Source organism: Cupressus sempervirens, chromosome 2, assembly GCF_028749045.1.
Source record: "Cupressus sempervirens isolate cs-2001-9-10 chromosome 2, ASM2874904v1, whole genome shotgun sequence".
In the NCBI taxonomy this organism is placed as follows: Eukaryota; Viridiplantae; Streptophyta; class Pinopsida; order Cupressales; family Cupressaceae; genus Cupressus; species Cupressus sempervirens.
Window position 1 is genome coordinate 286604212 of NC_143119.1, and position 22256 is coordinate 286626467.

Sequence of the window (22256 nt, forward strand, 5' to 3'; positions counted from 1 at the left end):
AAGTTGTTTCTAAGGAATCTGGAGTGCATTTTCAAAGGTTCCCTAGCTAATGTAGTTAAGTAATCAGACAGCTATATGACAGAAAGTTGTACCAGGCTAACAGCATTTTGAAATTGAAAATTAGACCTTTATTGACTAATGATTCATGATTTAAGTATGTATGTTCATTTCATCAAATTGAAAGCCTTATTATGTATGATTTGTCATTGAACATTATATCAGTTTGCATAGATCTTAAAAACTATATCAAACTTGATGAAAGCAGTTAAAAACACCACTGAATGTTTATATTGATGATCACTCTTGAACTTGAACAAGATTCAAAAAATGATAGGGGTGGTTGTTCCATGTGACACGGAATTAAAATCTATAGATAAGCTTTACAGTATGAATAACTTGTGAGGATCAATGTTGAACTGTAAAGGACCAAGGCTGAACCTCCCCGGGAACAAAAATGGGATCAAGAGTCCAGAAAATTTACTAAAACCTGACTGCATATTGTTCTAAAGTAACCATTCTCCAAATCTCGCAGAGCAACAGTTTCAAATCAAATTGGTCTTTCAGTTAAATTTGTCAAAGTAGCAGCATAATCTTTAGATGAGAAAAAGATGTATTACGATGAAGGAAAGTCCAAGAAAATAGTATCGTGTACATAGTCAGCAATGTGAAAAGCAAGCAACTCTGCCCCATTTTTTATTATTCAGCTCAAAGCCCTTCACATTGTACTAATTGATTAGGGAAAGCCTTTCAAAACTCTCTCTTTACGCAAGTAGAAGTAAATATAAGATAGGATGCTAGAAAACAAAGGACCTGAAATAGTAGACTGTGATTTGAAAATATGGATCACTATTACCTGAATTTGTGGTCCAACGTTGTCATTTCTAGCTGTGAGCTTGTCTAAGGACTATGCTTACATATGCATTCTCCACACAACTGTTTTCAAGAAATACTGTTTGGTCTCAGATCAGAGGCAATCTTGCAGAAATCAAGAGCATCTCAAGAAGGCCAAAAGTTAAGTGATCAGACATTGAAATGGAGAGGGAGATGTATGGTATCAAAACCACCAAATTTTTGTAGGAGATGATTTCACAATTGCCATGGCAGCCTCACATTTGATACTAAAAATTAGCAGCAGTGTCAACCTCAACACTGAGGATTAGCAGCTAACTATATAACTTGGCCAGACCGTCAGATATGAATGGTGTTGACTTTCAATTTGCATTCCTAACACAAGTCTTCCTTTTGGTGCCAAAAATTGGCATGTGCAGGGCATTTTAACACTTCTAAATCATTGTCAAACAGTTGGCTCTCAATCCTACCTTCATATTGCTCAAGTGTTATTATTATGTTTTAATGAGGATTAAATGTGAAAGGAATGACTTTGTAACATTTGAATACAAAAAAGTGATCATGTCACTAAAACATCATTTCATTAGTTCCAATTTCAGGATTATTTTATATGTGCTTCGACTATATTTTGATAATTCAACTCAAAGCCCTTCACAGCGTATTGATTGACTGGGGAAAACATTTCAAAACCCTCTCTTTACACAAGTAGAAGTAAATATAAGATAGGATGCTAGAAAACAGAGGACCTGAAATAGTGGACTGTGATTTGAAAATATGGATCACTATTACCTGAATTTGCGGTCCAACATTGTCATTTCTAGCTGTGAGCTTGTCTAAGGACTATGCTTACATATGCATTCTCCACACGACTGATTTCAAGAAATACTGTTTGGTCTCAGCTCAGAGGTAATCTTGCAGAAATCAAGAGCATCTCAAGGAGGTCAAAAGTTAAGTGATTAGACATTGAAATGGAGAGGGAGATGTATGATATCAAAACCACCATTTTTTTGTAGGAGATGATTTCACAATTGCCATGGCAGCCTCACATTTGATACTAAAAGTTAGCAGCAGTGTCAAACTCAACACTAAGGATTAGCAGCTAACTATATAACTTGGCCAGACCGTCAGATATGAATGGTGTTGACTTTCAATTTGCATTCCTAACAGGAGTCTTGCTTTTGGTGCCAAAAAATGGCATGTGAAGGGCATATTAACACTTCTAAATCATTGCCAAATAGTTGGCTCTCAATGCTACCTTCATACTGCTCAAGCGTTATTATTATGTTTAAATGAGGATTAAATGTGAAAGGAATGACTTTGTAATATTTGAATACAAAAAAGTGATTATGTCACTAAAACGTCATTTCATTAGTTCCAATTTTGGGATTATTTTACATGTGCTTCAGCTATATTATTATGTGAGTAGCTACGCTTGATGTGTGTATGTTGTAGTGATGGCAAGTACCAGACATTGACTCCACCTGGCTTCACAATTCTAAGTCTTTATCCTGAATAGTGATTGCACGATTGGCTGACCAACATACTTAGCCAATATCATTCCTAGTTGGAACAGTGTATCATTTTTGCATTAGTACACCTTCAGTTGCCATGTAGTAAAAGTCCAAATTTAATTTACATAAATCTGGAAGACCTGTACATGTTAATGAATTCTGAGTTATCCGCAGTTGGTAACGATTGTGCTAAGTTAATTTTAAAATTGATTTAAATATTTATATGATTGTTATCAAATGCGATAAAGAGTATTTGATTTAAATGGAATTCACTAATTAATCGTTGGGAACTGTGGTGGTTTTTTATGATTTTAATTTATTTGATTTTTTATTTTTGGCCAAATGCTTTTTTTTAAATGCTTTATATTTTTATATAAAATTTATTTCGTCACTTTTAACTTGGAAATTTTGAAAATTGCTCGAATCCTCTTATGGAGAATTCACAAATTTAAATTTGTCCAAATTTTCATCCACTTTGATGGTGCTTTAACAATTTCTTCTCATTTTGGGTTTTTCTCCATTCTTGAGTTGGGGCTCTTCATGACTTTCTCATTTCTTTGGTTACAGGATTAAAGTTTGCTGCAAATGTTATGTAGGATGTATATATGCCCTTTCCCCACTTGTTTGAGTTCTTTTGATGCCCATTTGAGCTTGCGTGTATTTGTTATTGTGGAGTCCAAGTTTTTACATTATTAGGCTGTCCATTTCATCATATGATATTGGATTGTTGATTTTATTGAGTATTTAGAATGGTATTTATATGGGAACCAATTTTTGAGCATTTTTGGGTTACCCGGAATTGCAAGCTTTCAAGTTTTTTTTGGAGCATTTTTGGGAGGTCCTCAATTTGTGTGGCCTCCAACACTAGTTTTTTGCCATTTTTTTGTGTTGTGTATATTAAACCTTGTTATTTTCTATGATTGTGGTCAAAATACAATGCTGGTTTTAACTTTTAAGAGTGCTTGAGTGTGCTACTACATCTTGACAATTGTTGCAGGAACTTGATTTCCTTTGTGAATTTGACTTTTATGAGCTTTTTCCTCATGTTATGTTGTGAGATGTATTTTGGATCATATAGGGATCCGTGCTCTTGGCCATGATGCCAATTTAACGTGCACATTGCATGTTTACGTTGTCGCTATTGATTATGAGATTTTTCTATTCCAATTTGGGATATGCTGATATTGTTTGATTTTGCATGATCTTGTTGAGGCCTGCCCTCTTGACATACTGGTCTATTGACCTACTTTATATATGTACCTATTTAGGTGTGAGAAAATGGTTATTGGGTATTAAGAAGCTTGTGATTGATAACCTACAATACAAATGATTTGATCTTGCATTACTTGAAGATTACATATATAGATAGATATGTATATGTGTATGTGTATGTGTATGTATATATATACACATACATATACATATACATATATACACATACAGATATACATATATATGCATACATACATACATACATATATATATATTGGAGTATTGACGTTCTTGGTGTAGACCAAGTAGACAAACTTTAGTACTCACATCCTCCGTGTAGATAGAGTAGACAAACATTTTTGTCAATGGTCTCCTTTGATGTAAAATCAAGCAATGGAACTAGGTGTTTAGAGTAGGTATAAGAGTAGCTCCTTACATTTACCTAGCCCACAAGTGGTTGTATCTAGCACATTCAAGGGTATAAACACTAATCGGATAAATGGATCCTTGATTGTCATTATTAGCCTGGAATACCATTGAATCCCCAGTTGTCATGAGTGGCGTGTGCGAGTAGATGGTACTAGTGTATCCCTTGTTGTTAGGAATGGCATGTTAACATAGATAGAATTATTGGATCCCTAGGCACACCATGACTAATGTCATGTAGCCATGAGTGACTTGTGGGGGTAAGGATACTCCCAATCCTTGGTACTCTAGCAACTAGGTCTAATAGTTGAGAAGCACCCTTATATGCAGCAGTTGTAGTCCATTTAATGTTGTGTTTTGGTTATGCATCATCATGTTGAATGTTATCCATGTTCACTTTAGTTAGAGCCATGAGTTATCTACATTTTTCATGCATCAATGGCATGAGTACATAACTACATTCCCATGTATGCATACTTCCTTGTTTGAGTCATGTGGCTACCTCCACAAGCATGGTGGGGAAGGCCTAGAGGTACCACATGGTCATGCACTGTGACCAAGCACTATTGGGGATCATCTTACAGGTGGTGGATTGGATTGAAAGACTCTTGCACACTTGTTCACACGCCTCTATCCCTTCTCTCGTTCTCCCATGCTTCATATGCATGCATTGTATATATGAGATGTTGTTTTTGTCCATGTGATTTATATTGATTCAATTGAGTGAATTGGCCTTGATCTCGTGTTTCCAGTACTTCTAGGTATTCTATCCGTATGATGTCATTGGCACAAGTGAAGTTGTGTTTTTAGTTAGATTTTCAAAGGATCTGGGAGAAAGTACAAATAGATGCCAGCCCCTGTGTAAAGAGCCCAAGCTGGCTCTCAACTGAATCTGAAAAATACTGATGATATTCTTAAGAAACTTAGTGTTTTTAGCCTTTCTATTGAAATATATAGTTTTTTGAAATCTTCACCAATAAATATGCAATGCCAAGAAAGTATTTAAATGTCATGCCAAATATCTATGTAAAGAATAATAGTTAATTCACACTTCAATGCTGCAACTTAATTCATTTAATATTCAGGGAAATTCACAGTTTAAATTAGGAACCTAGCAGTGATTAATCCCATTAAGATTCAGCACCCAATAATAATGCAAATACACTGTTCTGCTGTAGCAATTTCACCCACCCAAATTGCAGCTCAAATCACAGCTCTGGTCATCCCCAAATATGCAGAAAATTGGGGTCCAGTTCTGGAAACAATCAATGCCCACAAACAGCCTTCAAAGCCCAAAAGCCTAACGCCAGTGACATGAGGAAAAAGGCATTTGGTAGCAGATTAATGTAGCACCCAACAGCGGATGTCTCCAGACATACACATAGACAACAGTTGTCCAATCATGACACCCTACATGCAACCGTAAAGAGCAAAGCCAAACTAGAATCCCTGGGATTTAACAGCAGGTCATATTGTCATCAGAATAGCAGAATGAAATTGCCCAGAAACCATTATTTCAGACCTCCAATTACTGTAATTTCCAACGCCTGGATTGCAGGAGATAATGCCAAAGTTGCACAACGCCCTAGGGCCTAAAAACAAGATATATGGAGCACTCAGAATGCAGATATATCAGCACCAATTGTAGAGAGAAAACCCATGCTTAGACCTGTTTTATTGGACACCAAACATATAATAACCTGCTCCAGTTCCAAGTGCAATTGAATAATGATTTCACCAGGAACAAGTGTCCTAACCACAGATATCACAGAATCGGAAGACACTAATAAATTTCTTTATCAGCCACAGTAGATACAGTAGAGAAGTAATGGCAATTTTGCTATACTTCAGCAGCAAACTTGCAAAGACACCACAAATCAGACCCTTATACCTCAGCAAGGGCGTCCTTTAGGGATGTCACAAGACAATAAGCAAATAAGATATCAAATAAGCGGGAGCCTTTTCCAATGAAATGAGCTCGTAATTATAATGCTTTGTTGATAAAAGTTTCCAAAAGAACTCAACTTCAAAAACTGGGAAAGTCTCCCAAAAGAACTCAGCTCTTGAAACTTTCCAACACAACATCACTTTAAATATTTAATACTTGGCTTAGGCATATAATAAATGGCCCCTTCCAATGATGACTCATATCTCAACTTAAGTTAAATTATAACTTTATAATGTCATTTAATGATTTAATAATAATTTGGCCACTAAAATATAATAACTCCCAAAATACTCATTTAAATATGTTGTCTGAAATAGGAGTCATGCCTATTATTTCTCATGTGACCAAATGTACTTTCCAAAAATAGAAAGGATCTATCTCAATCGACACCTAACTTTCGACAAATAGTAAGCGAACAAAACTATAAGCCCTAACTTACTAAATTAAGGAGAAGATAAGACCATCCCAAGCCAATCCACCACCTCAAACGACCCTCTATCAACAATAATTAGCATACAAGGATCACAATAATAAGCTAATCTCTCAAACCTGATACTGGCAAAAATGGGGACATTATACTCCTCCCTCCCCGAGATCACTTGTCCTTAAGCAATCCGGCAACACAGTGAACTCCAGCCTCCCCTAGATCCCAAATGAAGAAGTATGTGGCATCCCTGTCAACAACGAACCAATTGCATGCCAATATCATCAAGTCCATCAACATTGCCTGCAATATAGCACCCAGTACCTATGTTGACGATGTCAAAGTTAGGGCATCACCAAAAGATAACTCCATAAGAGATCTTAGCATACTCGTTTTCCCTATAGCCACCCATATAATATATACTAGACTGGAATCCCAATCATCCCCAACAATCCCTAGAAATACGTAGCTATAGGAGAACCATATGCACTCATGCCAAGTATATCAACAATAGGTGTAGCCACGTCAAAATCTATGCACACAGAAACATCACCAACTGCCACTACAAAGAAGTGAACCGAATCTGCAAATGGTAAAAAATGGGTCCAACTCCACTCAGGTGAGTGATCAACATCAACCTCAAATAGTGGATTGTCATAAGACAACGTTGCATCCATGTCGAACATAGGATTGTCCACAAAGTGAACCTCACCACTATGCTAATATGAACTATAATGTGACTCTTGCACGACATCACTCACCTCATCATCAAAAACATGCGCACTGTCATCAAAGCACACATCTACAACTACATGCATACTACTGAACTCCTCGATTGATGGCTCAACCGACACAGAAGTGGCTCCTGATATGACAATATCCTCGCATGCTCCTACCTCCACTATCACTACATCGTCATCAAATGCATGATCTTGGGAACTCATGCCAATGACTGCATCATCTTACTTAACCTAACATGAATTCTCATCACACTCCACATCAACACAGTAACCAACTCATTCAGTGTTTCATAAGAAATGTCCCACACATCTGTAGCCACCACGGTATCATCACATTTCATTCTTCGAAAAAGCGATATCACGCTCTGCTCAAAACCTAGGTGTGAAATAAGATTTGACATCCGCTTGTGGTTTTGTTTCAGTTAAATCACTAGCATATCCAACTGTTTCACAATACCTTGTAACTCAGATTCTTCATCCCTAGATCAGGAAGTACACCCTCTACGTATCCACTCAAAATGAATCTTCTATCACCATCCATATCACTGAATACCCAACCAAACCAATGTTGTCAACTCCTGAACAAATCACTGATCAAATAATTATGAGTCCAATTCCTGCAGGCTAGTAGGAAACCGCTCTAATACCTCTGTAACGAGCCCAAGCTGGCTCTCAACAGAATCAGCAAAATACTGATGATATTCTTAGAAACTTAGTGTTTTTAGCCTTTCTATTGAAATATATAGTTTTTCAAAATTTCCACCAATAAATATACAATGCCAAGAAAGTATTTAAATGTCATGCCAAATATCTATGCAAAGAATAATAGTTAACTCACACTTCAATGCTGCAACTTATTCATTTAATATTCAAGCAAATTTACAATTAAAGTAAGGAACTTGACAGCGATTGATCCCAATTAAGATTCAGCGCCCAATAATAATGCAAATACATTGTTCTGCTGTAGCAATTTCACCCACCCAAATTGCAGCTAAAATGACAGCTGTGGTCATCCCCAAATATGCAGCAAATTGGTGTCCAGTTCTGGAAACAATCAATGCCCACAAACAGCCTTCAAAGCCCAAAAGCCTAACGCCAGTGACATGAGGAAAAAGGCCTTGGTAGCAGATTAATGTAGCACCAAACAGCAGATGTCCTCAATCATATACATAGACAACAGTTGTCCAATAATGACGCCTTGTGAGCAACCAGCAAGAGCAAAGCCAAACTAGAATTTATGGGATTTAACAGCAGGTCATATTGTCATCAGAATAGCAGAATGAAATCGTCCAGTAATAGTTATTATCGGACCTCCAATGACTGTAATTGCAAACGCCTGGATTGCAGGAAATAATGACCAAGTAGCACAATGCCCTAGGGCCTAAAAACAAGATATATGGAGCGCTCAGAATGCAGATATATCAGCACCAATTGTAGAGAGAAAAACCCACAATTAGACCAGATTTCTTGAACACCAAACATATAATAACCTGCAACTAATATCACGGAATTGGATGACACTAATAAATTCCCTTCTCAGTAATGGCAATTTTGCTATACTTCAGCAGCAAACTTGCAAAGACACCACTCAGAAATCAGACCCTTATACCTCAACAAGGGCATGAAAAATCAGACCCTCAGGAATGTCACAAGACAATAAGAAAATAAGATAATCAAATAACCGGATGCATTTTCCAATGAAATGAGCTCGTATTTATAATGCTTTGTTGATAAAAGTTTCCAAAAGAACTCAACTTCAAAAATGGGGAAAGTTTCCCAAAAGAACTCAACTCTTGATTCTTTCCAACACAACGTGACTTTAAATATTTAATACTTGGCTTAGGCATATAATAAATGGCCCCTTCCAATGATGGCTCAACCCTCAACTTAAGTGAAATTATAAAGTTAAATTATAGCTTTATAATAAGCCATTTAATGATTTAGTAATAATTTGGCCATTAAAAATTTAATAACTCCCAAAATACTCATCATTTAAATATTTTTCTGAAATAGGAGTCACACCTATTATTTCTCCATGTGACCAAATGCACTTTCAAAAAATAGAAAGGGTCAATCTCAATCAACACCTGACTTACCACAAATAGTAAGTATACAGAACTAAACCAAACCAAAGTCCAATCTAAGCCAAACGAAAACCAGCCCGTAGCTTATTGAATTGTGGAGAAGATAAGAACCTTCCAAGCTAAGCCACTGCCTCAAAAGACCCTCTATCCACAATAATCAGCCTACGAGGATCACAATAATAGGTTAATCTCTCAAACTCGATGATAGCAAAAATGGGGACATTACACCCTACACTCTCGCATCTACGCTAATCGGCATCTCTGCACCACTATTTTGAAACTTTCCTGTCTCAAAAAAATCACCAACCTTCAATCAGTATCAGCATCTAGTGAACCAACGTCCCTGTTGTTTGACATCTCCAATTTGCATTTTGGCACTTCCGCACCACTGGACTAAGACATTGCACTTGGGAAGCCATTTCTATAAATTGGCATCTACATTGACAGGTCGAAATTTGCATGGTTCGGGGTCCCTGTATTCCCTTGTGAGTACACTTAATTTAATTGTTTGGCTTGGTTTAGAATGTCGAGTATCTTGAATTTGATTCCTTGACTCTTGGATGATTTTATAGCATGGTAAATGGACATTGCATGCTTAATCATGGCAGGAACACTTTGTATTTGGTGTTTAAAATGGACCTCTGTTTACTTAGATTCTGAAAATTGACCTAGTCTCCTCCATTGCCAGTTGTGAGTTATTGTAAGGCTTAAAATCTTGTCCGAGCTCTTGTTAGGCAACTTAATGAATGTGTGTATTCCGTTCCGGCTGCATGCTTGGGTTGTCTTGAACCCTTGGAAGTGTGTGAAGACTTCAGCTTTTGCACGATCATGAAACAATCCTTGTTATTGTATTATTGTTTATGCATTGTATCTATGTTATGCCTATGTTATGTTAATGTTAATGTAAAAGGTGTGTTTTACCATTAGTTCTAGGGTTCCCTGGCAGGGCATTACATATTCGGCATTTGCTTGTTTCAGTCCAGTTATAATCTGTACTTGCACTGGATGGATGTGTTTACTCGTTTCATTGTGTTATTACAATCCTGAAAAGGTTAAACAAAAGGTTTAGGCAAATCAAGCATGTAATTCAGCTAGTTGAACTTTGAAGGTGTTGTGTGAGTTTGGCAATCTAAGTATGTGTAGTTGTGTTCCTACCATTTTAGAGATCGACTAATTAAGGGTGTCATAACAGAACTTGCATGGAAAATCCATGTTCAGCAATAAATCCTAAGAGGGGAGGTTAACTTGAGAGCAATGTGCCATAGCTTCTTGGGGGATTAAGGGGGTACAAATTAAGAGTGCCATAATTAGCATAAGAGATAAACATTCAAGGATAATCTAAAGGAGATTTTGTCCAAAGCAGGATATCATAAAGAGAAGGGTGTCATAAAGAGAACTGAATGACAGATCCATGTTCAAGAGTCCATATGAAAAGATGGTTTTCTTTGAAAGCAGCATATCAAAAACATCTTAACAGATAACAATCTAGAGAGACAACACAAGATTTTTTAATGCTCCCCTCTATCTCCCTGACATTATCTCTTCCCTCTCTTCTCCTCCTCCCCTGCTTACCCCATCCCTCACTCTATAACTCTCTTTCCTACGTATTCCCTCCATTTCCACAACTCATTACCACATTTGATGCATTCCTTTCAATAAAAATATAGCATCAAATGAAATGGTATTTGATATAAGAATTTTTTTTTTAAATTAATATAAAACTTCAGTGGTGTCAATATACTTGTGTTCATCTGCTGCCTAATTGGTTGTATCTAGCCTTGTATAATATAATTGCTACCAATTCTTTTCCAAGCATAAATAAGAAAAATACTCAGAATGGACTTGGATCGCAGACAAAGAATAGTACCTTTTCTAAGGAAGCAAGTCGATCAACAGTCAGCGCATCTGCTTGCACAGCTCCACAATCAAGTAAAACCTGGTGACAAATGCAGCTTCAGCTAGCAACATTTAAATGCCCTGAAAATATAAAATAAAAAGAGAAACAAAAGCAAAACAAATCTTCAAAGCTATCAAAATTTTAAAAAGAATCAGTATGGTAACACTGCTAACTTGCTCAGGAAGCCTGATCTATTTCAATTCAGCAGTACTGCAAAGTCAATTATTATGTTACAGAAGTATATAATTATTCAAACTTAGAACTTTGATAGAATACAAATTTAGGCATATTACATTTTTGGCAAGAGCAATAATATATAAAGTACAAGCTTATGACAACAGGGACAAGGAACACTCGCTTTCACCCAAGAAGAACCATTCAAGTTTATTTTATGAAGATTGCTTAAGTATAACACTGTTAAAACTTGAATAAAACCCTATTTGTTATAGCACATTAGGGGCCAATTTAGAGCATAGTTCCTTGATGTTGGTTGTGTTTCCTCATGCCAAATACACCATTTCAAGAGCTTTGAGATGAGAATTTTATGGCAGAAGAATAGTCTTTGAGGGTTTAAATGAGTATTCTTGGTGTTTACAATTTGCTGAAAATCAGATCTACACTGAGCTGTACAATTTTGGAGTCATTTGATGAATTAACTAGGGTTTATGGACATTGTCTTTGCTGGTCATTTCCATAGAAAACCTTTGTTTCCCAAAATCAGAAAATGGGTATGTTGGAACTAGAAATGTAACAACATGTAATGTTTTGAGTTGTTCTCACATTTGATAAATTTTGAAGAAATCAGACAGTAATTGATTCGGGCATTTTTAGCAGTCTTATTTCTGAGTATTGTTCATTTTCTGAGTTTGTAGAAGTGCTGCAATATTATCTTTTAGTTTGCACTATAATTATCAGAGTTGAAACAATCAAGCAGAAATTGTGATATATTGCAAGCCAGTCGTGCAAATGGTTAAATCGCCAAATAAATTGGAGCTTGTGTTTGCAAAAATCACATTGATGTTTTAATAAAAAATCATGAAACACATGACGTTCTCAGCATAAAATCAGCGCTAAAGGAAACATAAAGTGAAATATGCATTAGGGTTTCCACAATGTGATGGAGGAAGAGAAGACTGCAAGGTGAGCGACAGGAAAGAAGGCACAGGCATAGTATTTCCATTCACTAAGAATTTCAGACAGTTTGAACATGTGACAATAAAAGGCACGATTATTACCATGATAACAGTAGTTAATTGAATCCTAATATTTTAAGAAAACTATGATATTTCAAAATGATTGAATTTATCAATAATGTTTTTTTTTTCCAATTTAACTACAAATCCATTGGATAACTGTTTTTTTTTTAATTAAACTAAAAAACAAAAGCCATAATATTAAAATTGAATTGCATTCATTAAATTAATTGAAAACTATTTTTCTTAATTAAATCAAATTAGACTTAAACTATTCTGATTTAAATAATATTCTATTAATGTTGTTTATTTCAATATAATTAAAATATTTATTTAAAAATAATTTGATTGCATTGATTTTATATAGATGTATTATATATACACATTTCTTCAAAAGGCGAAAATATTGTTGTACTGAGAAACTATACTCACCTACCCATGCCTAATTCGGTGGCTTAGTAATATTTTCTATAAATTCAATATCTACATGTATTGTAGTTTTTAAAGAACAATTTAATTTGATAAAATTGTCGAGTTTTTGCCCAACTTTTTATAAATATTTGGGTTTGCTGATTTTTTACCCAATCTGAGTTTTCCAACTATGATCATTATCATTGTTTATATTGCCAACGACAGTTCAAAACACAAAAAATGTTGACCAGAACACGGCTGCATATTATAAATAGTATTTTTTTGGATTACAGTTAAAATAAGTTTTACAGGGACACAAAACCCAAAATGTATCAATTAAATAAGATAATCAGTTAAGCCCAAATAAAGAACTATGCTGGAAAACAAAAGTACAGCATAAAAACAAGCATCCAGCATCCAAAACAAGCAAAAGACCACAAAACCAAAACCTAAGCTCACTTAACACTAAAACAAGGACAACAAATGACCCAAACCTACGCCAGCACCTTGAGGACTTAAGCGACCTGAAATTCCTTCATATCAAGAGGGACTTCAGGAATCTTTTGATCCTTTGTAGCACTCTTCTTATGAAGTTTGCCCCTTGTTCTTTTCCCAAGCCCACCAGCTGCCTCCTCGTGGTCTTTGTCTTTGCTATTTAAATTGATTTCCAGCAGAATACCTTCTGCCTCCTTTCTTTTGCCTTTCATATTCTTTTGAGTGGAGGGAAGGGACCTATTTGCATTGTCCTACAAGAGAATGTTAATTCTGCCCTCAATATTCTTAATCTGATCCAAAGCAATATTGTAGCTACCCTCCATTCTCTTCCTAGCTCCCACTTCCTCCTACAAGGTATTTTCCAAAATACCCATCTTCATTCTCAGAGAAAGGTTTTCATTATGCATCCATTTATGAACGGCCAAAGAGATATCATTCTTCTACATAACTTTGGAGGAAATATCCATAGAATTGGGGACAGCATCTCTGGCATGGTCCTTGGGACTTTCCCTGCCATTCACAGTATGGACCTCAAAGTCAGAAATAGAGTACCCAACTAAGTTTGGATTCTCCATCCTATTATTAGTCTGCTCAATCCTTTCCTTGTGAATATTTTTATCTTCCTTCATCGGTGGGCAACGAGTCTTCTTATTGATCTTAGTAGTGGCAGGAGAAGTTTTATGCTTCTTTTCTTTTGGAATCTCTTCAACCTATTCCTCACTTTCCATCCCATCTGCATTTTCTTCCCAAGGGTCAACCGAGTCTTCATCATCATGGGTATCCACCAACTTGGTGTCTTTCTCATCCCCCATCTCCATCCCTAAGTCATCACTTTTAGCTGTTTTTTTGTTTCTATTTTTCATCTTTTTCCTGGTACTCCCCTCCTATTTAATTTTAGGGCTAGATTTAGGGGTTTTAGTCTTGCAATAATCTGCAAATAGAAGAATAAGCCTCTCATGAAGAACAGGCCGAGTAGATTTTCTTATGCTTAACTTCACTCGCATTCAATGATTTCATAATATAATATGAAAAGGAGACCTTGTCACCATTCTGAAAATGGTTGAGGAAGACAAAATTAAAACAATGAACTCTTTTTTCCTTCGGTCTAAGGTAAAATAAGCCCTAATACAACTTAAAACATGCCTCCAAATGGGCTTAATTTGTTTGTTTGAAAAGTAGTTACCCACCTTGACAATTGCTTTCCTTTCTTTATCCTCCTTGGGCAATTTCTCCAGAGCCTCCTCTGTGCCCTTTGTTTCCTTGAACTGTAAACCCTCACACGGAAACCCTATAATTTCGGATATGAAATAAGAATTGAGAGGAAAGAAAACACCATACATAGTAAGATTATACTCCTTCCATCCTATGAAGAACTCTGTTACATCCCAATTTTTGACCTAGCTTGAAATATAGCCGTTGAGGTTCACATGAAGTCAGCTGGCAATTTAATTTGATATAATCTAGCAAAATGGTAAGATAGTTAGTCGTTATGATTTCAAGTGAAGATGACATGTCAATTAATCGTTAATCATGAATTCACGAAGTTGAGATGAAGGTTAATCGTTATTTATGATTAAATAATTTATAATTTATTTACAAAGAAATTCCTTGCAGGGAGCATGTCGAAGGGGTGGAAGCATTGTCAGAAAAGAATTAGGCAGGGTATCACCATCACTAGGTAGACAAGTAGAGGACCTAGCGATTTGAAACAAGATACATCTATGGAACTGCATGAGTTATTTAAATAAATAATTTAATTAAAATAATTAGGTTAAAATATAAAACATATCTCAACGGATTTTAATTTATCTTTCATCATATTATTTTCATAAATGTGCATATAATATTAAATGATTTGGCACCATTAAAATTAAATAATTTAATAAAGTGATGTTTACAGGTACATATAAGATTTTAATAGTATTCGAATTATTATAATTTTCGAATTACAACTTCCCAACTTATTCCTTTTCAATTTAATATTCTTTGCTCTTAAATGATAACACTTGGCATAGCTAATTGATTAATAGTTTTGGCAATTCGAATTGTTTTACAATCTTTCTCCAACCTTTTTATTTTATCTTTCGATTTGAATTTTTGATCTATTTGAATGGTTACCTTGAGAATTCGAATAGCTTCTTTATAATTGAAGGTAACCGTAGAGTCAGTCTTAATCTTTATTTTGGTCCATCGGCATTCTTTCAAGCATCTCTCCATCGGCTTCCCTAATTCCATAGCAACCAAGTTCCCTATTAGCTATTGTTGTAGAGACTGAACCTTGTTCAGATAATATTTTGCCATGATTCAAATCAATACCATCTACCACTGTTTTCAAAGCAAGATAGGCAAGTTTATACAAGCATGGACTTTTCTCAAAATTTGGTGACAAAGAGTCACATAAGTCGTGTAAACAATATACTTTCCTTTTGATATTATGAATGTCGAGTATAATCCTTAAGCCGGCAGTTCAAAGTTTCCACTTAGTATTAGTATGAGAAAGTAAGACCCAAACTACATATAGTCTACCGTTTTTCATTGTCAAAGTTTGTCATTTCCTTTTTGTGACGTATGACAATGATAATGCTTGAAGCCTGTCGTTCTCTTTTTAAAGTTTTTCGTGATTATTGAGAAGTTTGTCAACTGTAAACATAAAGTAGTCGTTTTCCCTTTTTCAAGTTTGCAATTCTCCTTGTATGATATAGCTTATACAGTCTATCATATTTCTTGTGATCAGCTGATCTCTTATCCTTTTGTAATTGAATATGTGAGATGATTCAATAGAAACTATCTAATTTCTTTTGCATAAATGGAATCAATCCTGATATAATTATATAAATATTTAATTGAAAGAAGATATTAGAATCAGAATACCAAAGATTTCACCAGGCTCAGATGCCAATATGTGGTGAAGGTGTAAAGCATCTTTGTGATATTTAATCTGGATACACCAAGGAATCACCGGCCTGATGGCCTGAATATGGTGAGGAGGTGTAGAGGGTCTACAAGAACGAGAATTCAGTTATGATTAAATTAAGTAATTAAGCTTTCGAATTTGAAATCTTTTAAGAACATATTTTATATAAATCATAGAATGTGAAATGATGGTTGTATGTAATCTTCTTGAAATAATTGATAGAGTCGTCTGCTCTGAGAAATTCCGAATACCTGGGACTCACCCGGCTGTGTGGCAAAGAAAAAGGGTGGTGAGGTGAAAAAGAGGTATCTGTTATAATTGAATATGTATCAGTTATGACATTTCAATATTTATCATTTAATCAGTTAATAGCTCATGCACATTCCTGTTATTGTGATCTCCTGCTGCCAGTCGTATGGTGAGTTTATTACTAGGAAGCCCAACAAATGGCAAGATGACCCCTATCTATTCCGAGTAGGGAGGGCCTTTCTCTTCAGAGATCGTGTGGGGATATGTTGTGGTCCGAGGTTGGGTGGTTAAGCCCCTGACAATGTTTCACCTCTCTCAAGATATCGAACATGCGTCAGATGGAGATAAGCTATACATTCAATTGTTTATCGAAAATAGGTATTATCATTTTTATTTATGAGGTAAGATTAAATTGATTTAAATTATTGTTACTGTTATTTACACCTAGATGCAAGATATAGAATCGTGGATTATTTTTCATTTATATGGATATCAAATATAAGTATATTCTAACCTTGAGTTACCGTCATAGTTAAGCAATCGGAAGGAAAAGAATCTGAAGCCCTATTTAAAACCGTTGTCGCAGAAGCGCTAATTTGATTTCGTTGGCGGAAGCCCTAATTTGATCTATAGTAGCGGAAGCCCTAAGTGATAAAGCGATATCAGAAGCCCTAAATGAACCAATGGTAAACGATGCCCTAATTGATACAGTGGTATGTGATGCCCTAATTTTAAATTTAGTGGTATTAAATTGTAATTATCATTTGAATTTGAGATAATGGTTTTTAGATGATAGTCATCATGTGATATTGTTAAATTGGTATTGTGGACTAACCCGAGTGGTTGCAGAAGCATCCCTAGTTTTGATTTCAATCTCAGTTTCCGAGGTATGTGGTTTTCAATTTCTGTAGTAATTTCATTTGATGGTGTTTCAAGTTTTTAGTTAAGAAATTTTGTCTAGCTGATTTTAACGATAAATCTTATTCACATGAACATGATTGATATAACTGTCTTCCTATGAAATAAAGTAATAACTGATTTTCTATGATTGTGTTAGTTGTTAAATTAGACACAAGAAAACCGGATGTTACAAATTCCATTGCTTCTGGTTCAAAGCCATGCAAACCTTTCAAGATAAGTGGTTACCTCACTATTCCTAGGCTGCTCCCAAACTTGCGGCATGTCTTTCCATTCCTTACAAGAATTCGGCTCTTGCCTCTTAGGATCACCTCCCATCTCTCTGCAACTGTTATGGAGAAATTGCAAGATTTCTTTGAGAGGCACGGTATTCCCTAAACTGTTAGTTCTGAGAAGACAAAGAGCCAAAATAATCATTAGGCTTGTCATTCATTAATGCATTTTACAGCCCTAATCCTTTGCATTAACATAACAAGAATTTTTGTACAGCCATTAGGAATTCATCAAAAATATTTAAATTTCCAACTAGACATGTTTTGTCTTCGTTGATCCTTTCATTTAAAGAATGATCTGTTGCTCCCAAACCTGCAACATGTCTTTCCATTCCTTACAAGAATTCGGTTCTTGCCTCTTAGGATCACCTCTCATCTCTCTACAATTGTTTCAAAGAAATTGTGGTTTTTCTTTGAAAGACAGGGCATTCCCTAAATTGTTAGTTTTGAGAAGAAAAAGGGTGAAAATAACCAATTAGACATGCCATTCATTAATGCATTTTACAGCCCTACCCCTCCGCATTAACATAACATGATTTTTGTACCACCTTTGGGAATTCATTTAACAATTTAAATTTCCTTTCTTTTAAAGTATGATTTCTTGCAAGATTATCTTGCCAAAAGATCGACTGCTCCACCCATACACCCAGGTTGTCAATGCAATCAGCATAAGAGTTGGCTTCCCAATATGTATGGGATATAATTGCTTTCTCAAAAGTTTTTAATATAGATCTCGCCTCTTTTACGATTGGACCTAGTTTAATCTTCTCTCTAACCTTCTCCCAATGACCTCCCGATGCGATCTCCTGCGAAGCGACCCATTTTCCCTTGCATCCGCGTCTAGCTTTCTTCCTTCCTCTTTCACTTCCATGTCTCCCTTTTTCATCCTCCTCTCTTTTTTTGCGTCGTCTGTGCTTCGTCCAAGTTCTTTACAATGGTGTCTGTGACCTATGCGTTGACGAAGGTGTTTTCTTTTTGTGCTTGCTCATTCGCATTTTCTGGTGGTCGCACGAGTTACCGGTTCCGCTGTAGTTTGTTTACGGGCCTCCTTCCTACAATTTTACTGTGACCTCTTTATTGCTACATCTCTTTCCTTTTATCAGGCATGGGTTGGTGGTTTGTTCACAGTTTTGTTGGTTCCTTGAGGACTATTGTGTTGGTGTATACTCCTCCGCTGTTGGCTGATCGCAGACCTCCTTCCTTCAGTTTTACTGTGACCTATTTACTGCTACATCTCCTTCATTATATTGGACACGGATTGATGGTTTGCTCATGGATTTGTTTGCTCATGGGTTGGTGATTTGCTCACGGGTTGGTTGGAGAATATTCTGTTACTATTTCAGGGTTCCTCAATGTTTGACATTGGGGATTCAGGTTCTTCACAAGGACAACAAACTTTAACCTAACAAAGGCTTTGTGACAGGATCACTAAGGTGGAGGTGGATAACCTGTATCTCAGAGAGCAAATTATCTATTTGAATGGCACTATATCAAAACTCAGAACAACCACAACCTCAAATTTGTCTCTGATCCGGCGATTTCCTAATACTTTTACCTCAAAGACTGCAAGTTTACAAGCCAATATCCATTCCATCATTGAGCAACTTGAGGGAATAAACACCATCAAAGAGCAGCAATCTATTATAGCAGCTAAGCATTCTTCCCTAATCTCGAAAACTGGACAGAAAGTTAAATCGTGGGGTTCTTCTGCAATAACACAACTACTACACCTCTAGCTAGTATTGACAAGATGGTTCAAGGGAAAATTGATGATGAGAGGGTGACGCAGGTTCATAAGCCCAATTTACAGGTTCGTGGACTCCCTTCTGTATTTGATCCTCTTTCGGCTGGATGTTCTTTTCTTTGTGATCAGCTTGGTATCTCTGATATTACTTTGGACATATGTTGGGTTGGCCATGGAGACATTCTGTTTATCTGATTTCTCACACTTGCAGACAGGCTTCGTGCTCTCAAAGCTAAGAGGAAGTTGTTTTCTCTCCCTTCTAAGATTTTCCTTGATGAAGATCTCACAAAGGCTCAAGTTGCAGAGCTGAACAACTCTCGTGGTATTGTGGCAGATGCTAGAAGTGCAAGTAAATGGGATGTTATTAGAAATCTCAAAGCAGTTATTCAAGATTCCCTCTCTAGTGAATGGGATGCTAGACTAGCCCCAAGGCCAAATGACGGTCTCGCCAACAATCAAACAAGAGGGAGACTCCCACTTGCACCCTTCTTGTTAACTGTTGGAATCATAATGGCTCTTTATTGTCATTACCCGATCTCTTACATGATGTTGTGGGGTCTGCCAATATTCTTGTCGTTATCGAGACTCACGAGAGTCCTGTCAGGCCTCTTCCGGGATTCCTAGGTTATCAGTGGTTATCTATTTGTAGAGAGGAGGTTCGTGCTTCCAGTAGTGTCCGTGGTTCTGGGGGTGTGGCCTACTTGATTAGAGATGCTATATTCAGTCGTACTACTATTGTTCATTCCGATCCGTTTGCCAAATTTTTATGGGTCCACATTGATCATAAGAGTCACCGTCAAAGAGATTTCTATATCGTTGTTTGCTATTTTCCACCAGCTTCCTCCCATTATGCTATCCATGGTTCCGAGGACGAAAACCCTTATGTTGACCTTAACAAGATTATTTGTCAGTTTGTTGCTTTAGGAGACATTATGCTTCTCAGTGATTTCAATGCGAGGACTAGAGAAAACTAGACTCCACTTTTGGATTGTAGTTCTAATTCCATGTGCTCCACTGAGGTTGATCCGACTACTTTAGGGCTTCAGCGTCTTCTGATGATGTTCTTGGTCTGATTTTTGGTTATTGTCGCCATCTTCTGCAAATTTGTGAGTCTTTTGGGCTTGTGATCTTGAACAGTCTTCCTTGTTTCCTTGGATCTGAGCTCTTCACTTGCTGGCCTCATTGCGGTGTTGCTAGTGTTGTTGACTATGCCCTCTCCTTATCGTCCTTTATCCCCTTCATCCACAGCTTCACCATCTTACACCTCTCTCTTGCGGATCATGCTCTCCTTACTATTCGTACTCGCATTTCTCCTCTCCTTTCGTCTTTGTCTCCTCGCCTTTCTCTTACTGCTGCTCGTTCCCCCATCCGCTTTAGCTTCCTTGATGGTGACAGTGATCTCTTCTCCTTCCATCTTTCGAGGTTCCTCAGCCCGGAGTGTTCTACGAATTCCTGTGAAACCTCTTCCATGTTTGACTTACTTGCGACGGTCATTTGGAAATCCATCATCCTTTCCATTCCCCACCGCCCTTCCCTTCCTATTGGTAACAAACACCGCAATACTTGTCCTCTGAACCAATGGTTCGATGTTGACTGCAAAGCTTTTCATTGCTTAGTTCGTTCTGCTTTTGAGTCCCACTCCCTTGACTTTGCTCGCCTTCGTGTGTCTTACCTCCGTTTTCTTCCTTGTAAGAAACGATCCTTTACCGCTTCCCAGTGCAAATCCCTTTGCTCCACACTGATCCGCAACCCCCAGCTTTTTTAGCGCACCCTTTTTTCCCGTTGTCCCCCTCTGTCCACCATCCTTGATTTTCACTCCCTTACCACTCATACTATGGCTCTTTATGACATTCCTGGACAGCCTGCTATTCTCCCCACCCTGCCTCCTTTCTACCACTTGTTCACCTCCTCTTTAATCTATGAGGCCATCAAATCCATGAGATGCAGCAGAGCAGCGAATGAAGAGGGATTCTAGGCCAAACTCTTTAAGTTTGGTGCCTTGATTTCGGGCCCCTATATTTCTATTCTTTTCAACAAAGTAGTTTGCACTAGTTTCCCGACTTCTTGGTCCAAACATCTGATTTACCCTATTCACAAATCCAGCCCTGTCTCGAATCCTGGGAATTACAGAACCATTATGATTGGACACACATTTGCCAAACTTTATGCCGCAGCTCTCAATGCTATGTTATCTAGCGAGCTTGCCAAGAAAGGATGCAAAGCTAGAGGTCAGGTTGGTTTCTAAGAAAATTACCAAACCATGGATCACATTTTTACTCTTCGGGCTATTATTGAGACGGCTAGACACAAATCAATGAAAGTTTATTGCTTCTTTTTTGACTTTCACAAGGCTTTTGATTCTGTTCCTCGGGTGGCTCTTTTCAAGAGGCTCCGGCGATTGGGATTTCTAAGCTGTTACTTACTACTATTATGAGATTATATGAGACTGTTGTGGGTCGATTCAAGACCCCGAAGGGATTCTCCATTCTAATCCATACTACCATTGGGGTCAAACAAGGTTGTCCTCTCTCCCCTACTTTGTTTGGTTTGTATATTGATGAGCTTGAGGACTTCTTTTTGAAGTCATCGCTCCCAAGTGACGGTTGTTATTTACACCAGGTTTTGATCTCCATTCTTCTTTTCACTGATGATGTGGGTCTTCTTGCCTCTTCTCCAGAGAGTTTACAGAGGCTTCTTGATGGTTTGGCTTCCTTTTGTGATCAGTAATAGCTTACGGTTAACCTGAGCAAGACTCGGGTTATGATCTTTAATTGCTTGAAGACTTCTCACCTACACTTCTTTTTTCAAGGTTAGGAGATTGAGATCACTTCTTCATATATGTATCTGAGGTGAAGTTTTTTGGCCCTCACTTTAGTTTGAGACCAGCAATTCAGTCGAGAGTGAACAGGGGTATGTGCTCTCTTGCTATGCTTGAGAAACAGTGTTTCAAACACCACTTTTAGGATACC

The 22256-nt window shown here is 36.9% G+C and overlaps 1 protein-coding gene across 2 annotated transcripts in view; it reads right to left on the reverse strand.

Annotated features, from left to right (window-relative positions):
* Nucleotides 1-22256, reverse strand: part of LOC149572182 (L-arabinokinase-like) — a 307470-nt gene that overhangs the window by 234719 nt on the left and 50495 nt on the right. For both annotated transcript variants that reach the window (XM_089813447.1, XM_089813448.1), the window contains exon 3: nucleotides 11062-11130. In XM_089813447.1, the coding sequence (XP_089669573.1) occupies nucleotides 11062-11130 (69 nt within the window). The remainder of the gene's footprint in view (nucleotides 1-11061; nucleotides 11131-22256) is intronic.